Source organism: Filicampus tigris, chromosome 14, assembly GCF_054856515.1.
Source record: "Filicampus tigris isolate MCC_2025a chromosome 14, RoL_Ftig_1.0, whole genome shotgun sequence".
NCBI classification, from domain to species: Eukaryota; Metazoa; Chordata; class Actinopteri; order Syngnathiformes; family Syngnathidae; genus Filicampus; species Filicampus tigris.
In genome coordinates, this window is record NC_141230.1 from 23695282 (window position 1) to 23701864 (window position 6583).

Sequence of the window (6583 nt, forward strand, 5' to 3'; positions counted from 1 at the left end):
GCACGAAATCAAATCATCTGAATCCAGATGGATTTTTTTCAGCACCGACTTCGAAATGTATCGGGATCCAGGGACGTTTTTAAAGTCAACGCCTTGCAACGACGCCGAGCATCACGTTCTCATTTGACAACGGTTTCGAATTGTTGATCGAAGTGAATGATTGTTGCAGTCGCTGCACTCATTTTGGCGAAAAAAGCAAACTGAACTCGGACGTGAACATTTTCACTCACATGCACTCGCTAGCACTACCGCGTTCTTTTCTACGTGTGAAAAGTGAAAATCATGCAAGGATGAATTTGAGATGATTGGAAATTTGGATAATGTCGCAAAAGCAAGTTTGGTTTCAACTTTCAAATCAAAGGTGAGAAATCGCGAGGAAAGACAGATCAAGAATGTAGATGATTTTTTTGCACCCAACACGGCCAAAAAAGGGTCCTTCCTTCTTAAATTGAAACGAGAAAAAAAGCCAACATGCAGGCATGTCATTTTGGAGACTTTATTTTCCTTGAGTCGAGTCACGTGACACTTGTCAATAAATATTGGTTCGTTCGTTTCGTACAAACATTCACAAAGCAAAAGACAGAGCGCGTACGCTGTACAACTATTTACAAGTCACGCGTGGTGGGGTGGGGTGGGGTTGGGGGGGGGTCAGTGGTCGTTCACCGAAAACCTGCTTCTTTTTTTTTTTTTTAATTTCATCAATTTTGTTTGGTCAAGCGTGGTTGCGCGAAAGACGATCTTGTGCGAGCAAAGGCATTTTTCAAGTAGATCCAAAAATGGATCTGGATGCTTTCATTTCGTGCAACCACTTGACCACCTAAAAGGGAGCCAATTCAACCCAAACTTTTTTTTCTTTTGTGCATCCCCCCGCGCGCGCGCGTGCCTGCGTGCGTGCGTTCACTTGTTGGAGTCTCCGACGTGCAGGCGCGGCACCGCGCACATGCTGCACGGGCACGGCATCCCGGCGGCGGCGACCCCCCAGTGCTGGAAGGCGGGCGGGGGGGCTTTGAGGAGTCCGTGCGGGGGGGGGCCTGGTAGGCGGCGGCGGCGGTGGCGGCGGCGGCAGCAGCGGGTGGTGCACGCCGTGCGGGCCCGCCGCATGCAGGGCGGCCGGGTGCGAGTGAGTCAAGGAAGGGTGGTGCGCGCCCCCGGCGGCCGCCGCCGCCGCCGCCGCCGCCGCGCCCGCCCCCGCGCCCGCGCCCGCGCCGCCGCCGCCGTAAATGTCGGCCAGCAGCCGCTTCATCTCGTCCAGCGAGGAGCTGAGCATGAGGATGTAGTTCCTGGCCAGCAGCAAGGTGGCGATCTTGGACAGCTTGCGCACGGAGGGCCCGTGCGCGTAGGGCATGACCTCGCGCAGGCCGTCCATGGCCACGTTCAGGTCGTGCATGCGCTTGCGCTCGCGGCTGTTGATCTTCAGGCGGATGGACTGCAGCTCGTGCTCCGACAGCAGCTTGCGCTCCGCCTTCTTGGAGGCCGCGCGCGCCGCCGACGAAAGCGCGTCCGCCGCGTCCTCGTCGTCATCGTCGTCGTCGTCGTCGTCGTCGTCGTCGCCGGCGGCGCCCACGTCGGCGTCACGGCGGCGGAGATGGTGGCGGGGCGGCGGCCCCCCCGTGGGCGAGTCGCCCTGCGTGGACGACACGGCGCCCGGGAAGCCGTGGGCGTGGGCGTGGGCGTGGGCGTGGGCGTGGGCGTGGGCGTGGGCCTGCGCGCAGCGGCGCAGCGTGGACAGGAAGGCGGCGTCCGCTTCCGGCGACGACACGCGGCTCGCGTCCGACTCCATCGTGCGCGCGCACCTGCCGAGACAACACCACATGACGTCACTTGGACGGGCCACTGCGTGCGCGCCGCATGGCAACGTGGATGAGAAGCGCACAAATGAACGAGCATGCAGCGCCCTCCAACTTTCCTCATTCGGCCTTTCGCTTCGCTTCGCTTCGCTTCGCCTCGCCTCGCTTCGCCTCGCAACTGGACACACGCACGCACGCACGCACTCCGGGAAAGTACATTGTTGGTTTGGCTCGTTTTGTTCCGTTCAAAATGTGCCTGGATGAGGCGGACGTGTTTCCGTTTGGCTCTTCACCTTGCAGGACGTTTGACAAGAAACGAAAGAAAAAATAACAACACTTCGGAATTGGACTTTTGGTTTTGCCGCAGGACGCCAAGAAACTTGCTCGTCCATCGAACAATCATTTCAACAATCAACAGTAGTTGGACTCACGTGCTCCCCTCCAAGCTTGCTTTGAACTTTTTGGTCAAAAGGAAAGCTACCAACATACTTCCGTCCATGTTACACTACTGACACGCTAAATCTTTTTTAGCATCGAAAAAGAAATTCAACTTTACATTGAACGTAAATGAATTCTACATGTAAAATGCGTGCGTGTGCGCCGCTGTCGTGTGTGTCGTCCTTCAAGTCAGCCGAGTGAAAAGTGAAAAGCTCACCATGCCACTCAGGCTTGCTCCGAGCTCAACATTTCAATGGGGCGTGTTGGAGGAGGGCGACATCCAAAACCGGCAAGACCCTCGACAACCGGAGCTGCACATGAATCCGATCAACTTGGAGGAAGCGAGGAAGGAAGGAAGGAAGGCGGGCGGGCGGGCGGGCAGGCAGGCGGGCGGGCGGGCGGGCAGGCAGGCAGGAAGGAAGGAAGGAAAAAAGGAAGGAAGGCAGGCAGGCAGGAAGGAAGGAAGGAAAAAAGGAAGGAAGGCAGGCAGGAAGGAAGGAAGGAAGGAAGGAAGGAAAAAAGGAAGGAAGGCAGGCAGGAAGGCCAAGGCTTGCAAATTATTCGTTGGTCCCAAAAAGCCGGAGAGGAGCGGCGATGGTGTTGACCAATTGAAACCAAATCAGAACCAATCAAGCCAATCGATTGAAATCCGGAGTGCACGTAAATATGAGATGGCAGAAAGAAGATCAAATCATATAACAAAACAATAATAGAATTTATCCACCCAGAACCACTTATCGGGTCGCGGGATAATAGCATTAAAAGCATCATGGAATATAACCTAATACAATACAATTCTAGAATATCAAATCTATATGATCGAAAATGCCACAGAGACCCCCGTCCCCCCGTCCCCCCGTCCCCGTTGTCGACAGCACCAAGTTGTGAGCTTCATGCACGCAGGCCTTGTGCGTGTGTCGGGCAATCCGAGTTGTTTCCACGCGCAAACTCGTCCGGTCCGGCCGCACGGCCGGACGCCCGCGCGCGCGCGCACGCGCATTGAAAGCAAAAGTTGCACAGCGCGCAATCCTTGCAACTTACCGTGACCTGTTATGGGGCCAAGTTCCCAAAAAGGCCCAAAAGGGCAAAAGGGGCGACGCGAAATCCGCGTGACCTGACGTGACGTGACGTGACGTGACGTGACGTGACGTCGTCTGCGCTGCACGTGGACCACGTGGACGACGTGGACGTCCTTTCGCGCGCGGGGCAGCTGCACAGTGACGCGCCGCCGGGGCTGGCCGCCTTTTATACGGAGGGGGGCGAGGAGGGAGGGGGGTCACCGGGACAACAACATTCATTCTGTGTTGGTGTGTGTGCGCGCGCGCGCGCGCAAGCTACCAATCAACTGGCTTGAGGGAGGGCGGGGCGGCAGCATCTCAAGTCAAATCACACACACACACACACGGCAGGAAGTTGAAAGAAAGACACACACGCACACACACACGCAGGTAAGAAGATACCTGTTGGTGTACGCGTCGCAGGCTTCTTGCTACCGGAAGTGATGAAAGATGAATTTTGCTTTGAAGCAGGTGCCTTCGTTCCTTGCCTTCGTTTGTCAACGACTCATGCATGACCTACGGCCCTCCGCACCCCCCCCCCTCCCCCCGTCCCCGTCTTCATGCGAAGTTTGTCGTGCGCAACGGTGCAGCAACGTCACGGGTGGAGGTCGGAGGACGCGCGCGCATGCACGCGCCCGATCAGACGCTGCGTCGGCGGCGCGCCGCTCAGGAGGAAGCCGTCACCTGATCGCGATGATGACGACGACGATGATGGATGACGACGTGGATGATGACGACGACGACGACGACGACGACGACCTTTTGCCGCCTCGTGAGGTCATTTGATGATTTGCACACGGTTGGTTTGTAACGGCCTATTTTCTTTTTTCCTCGAATCAACTCAATTTGATCGATGTAACATTGATTTGTTTCTTGTCATTTTTTCTTATTCCCGATTTGACTGCATCCACAAAGTTGATTTTTCGGATTGTTTTTTTTCTGTTGAATTGTTCGAATGACGTCATGATTCGCGCGCTTCTTGTCAGACATGCGAACGCGGTTGTTTGTGTGGATGCTGATGGACTTTTTTCGAGTGAGTTTTTTGCTGCTCAAAACGTCACCGGCGGAGCTTCGCCGCCGCACTTGGAGGCCTCCGGCTTCCCCCGCTCCCCCCTCCCCCCCCCCCCGATTCCGTAAGCAGGAAGTGACATCATCAAAGACCTTTGCTCTTTTTCTCGATCGCCTTCAGTCCAACTAATTGGAATCAAGTCAAGGTTGCGGTCCGGCACCCGCTTCGGGTCTCCGATTGCCCGTGAGCGGGCTCAAAGCAAAGGCTTGAACGGCGTCCTCCTCCTCCTCGCTGCCTCCAAACAACTCGCAAAGAAAAGAAAAATGGCGGGGACCACTTGCGAGTGTTTCCACGGGCAAGGCTTTCCTTGGGCTTCCGCTGCCACCGTCGGCCAAAATGCCCGAGCGAGCGTCTTTGGCCTTGCTTGCTTTTTGTGACAATGAGGCACTGGTGCGTGGCCACAACGTTGAGGACAAGGTCTTTTGAGGTCCCGCTTTCCAAATGTGATCTTCAAAGCAAAAGCAAAGCTGCTCCACGCACGCACGCACGCACGCACGCACGCACGCAAGGCCAACGTTTTTGCGCTGAAGCTTGAGGAGGCGCGCGACAAAAAGCAGATTTCAAAAGCTGCCAACAAAAACTCGCTGTCAACCCTCAACGCTGCCCTAGTGGCACTTGCGGCAACTTTGTGAGCAAGGAAAGCCACCGGCACCGCGTCTTTGAAATCGTTACGGACAAAATCTCGTTCTCTGGAAAAAAAAAAAGAAAAAAAAGCCGTCCCCCCCAAGCCCCAGAAACCAATGTAATCCAGATCGAGGAGGTTGAATGCTTTGAGTTTCTAGGGTGTAAGTTTGATGAAGTGCTCCCGTTCCAGATGGGCAGAAGAGCCCCAAAAAGGGATTTGGAGGGACAAAGCGGGACAAGGAAAACTAATCCGTCAAGCGCTCGCCGGAGCGCCATTTCTTTGCCGGCCACACCAGCGAGTGCGCGACGGCGCTTAAAACGATACGCTTTGAGCGCTAAGTCCGCGGCGGGCGGGGGCCACGGGGGGGCTTTGTGCCCACGGCGACTATTAGGAGCTAATTAAGTGGCAGGGCCCGGACGGTTTACAAGCTCTTTAGGCGACGTGACAAATTGAATGGCCCGGCCCGGGCCGGGCCGCCCGGGCCGGGCCGCGCCGGGCCGCCCCATTCTTCCCGCCGCCCCATCTGGCCGCCGGCACAGAAAAAGAGGATTTGCGCCACTGTGTGGGAGAGCCAGAGGGGAGAGGCGGGGGGCTTTGTTCCTCGTCGCTCTTCGCCTCAATTCAACGGGCAGAGATTTGCTTTGGCCAAATGTTACAAATGTTTCGACAACCCGGTCTCTGATCCTACAGGGTCACGGGGGCGGCGGGCGGGGGAGGGGGGCCGATTGACAAAGCGGCACGGGGATGAATATATTCACGCGGCTATCCCGGGCCCGAAAGCGCCTCCCCGCTAACGGCTAGCCGGCCCTCTAAACGCGCTAATCCCGTTTTACACTTTCGCTAACAAGTCGTCGTCGTCGTCGTCGTCGTCGTCGCCGCCGGACGGGACGCTCGCGCCTTCGCGCGGCCGCATGCGTGCGCCCCGAAACCCTCAAAGGTGGACAGAAACTCACAAGGCATTTGATCAACTCCAGCAAAAGGACAGAGGCTCCGTTTCAAGCTGATTGATTGATTGATTGATTCCATGTGAAATGTGCACCGCAAGAAAGGGAAGAAGCCGAATGGGAGGCTTATCGACAGACGCAACATGCGAGGCGGCAAAATGGCTTGCCGTCGGCCGCGTGGTGTCAACGTGAAAAAAGTCCACCAAAGTCGTCCTCGCCTCCCGGCGGGCCAATCCGGGCCGCGGCATCGAGCGGCCGAGCCCGCCTGGGTCTTTGGGGGGGAGGGGGCGAGGCCAGGCAAGGCCAGGCAAGGGGGGGCCGCAACAAGCCGACGTCGATTACGCAGTCACAACAATTAGCATTCCCGGCTAAACGAGACGCGCGGCGCCTTATCCTTGCAAAGGCTCACTTGAAACCTTCGTTCAAAATGCGAACCGGACCAGCAAATCTTTTTAGGCTCGATCATTCCATCAATTCATCAAATAATCGGATAACTTTTGATTTTGCATTGCGGTGTATGGCAAAAATCATTTTGTTCCCGATGAGGAGCCGATTATTGTTGTTGATTTGGTTTTGCTTCGTGACAAAAAAAGCAACAACAACAATTGCGCAATATCAGACGACAGGGATTGCTGTTCAGTTTGGCTCAAAGTAAAAGCAGA

At 56.1% G+C, this 6583-nt stretch overlaps 1 protein-coding gene across 1 annotated transcript; it reads right to left on the reverse strand.

The window, feature by feature from the left end:
- Positions 1-482: 482 nt before the first annotated feature.
- olig2 (oligodendrocyte lineage transcription factor 2) lies at positions 483-3456 on the reverse strand. The gene is given in 3 exon segments (XM_086051702.1): positions 483-1035; positions 1037-1793; positions 3267-3456. Coding segments are annotated over 2 exon segments (882 nt in total). The 5' UTR covers positions 1781-1793; positions 3267-3456; the 3' UTR covers positions 483-897.
- Between the last annotated feature and the right edge of the window lie 3127 nt (positions 3457-6583).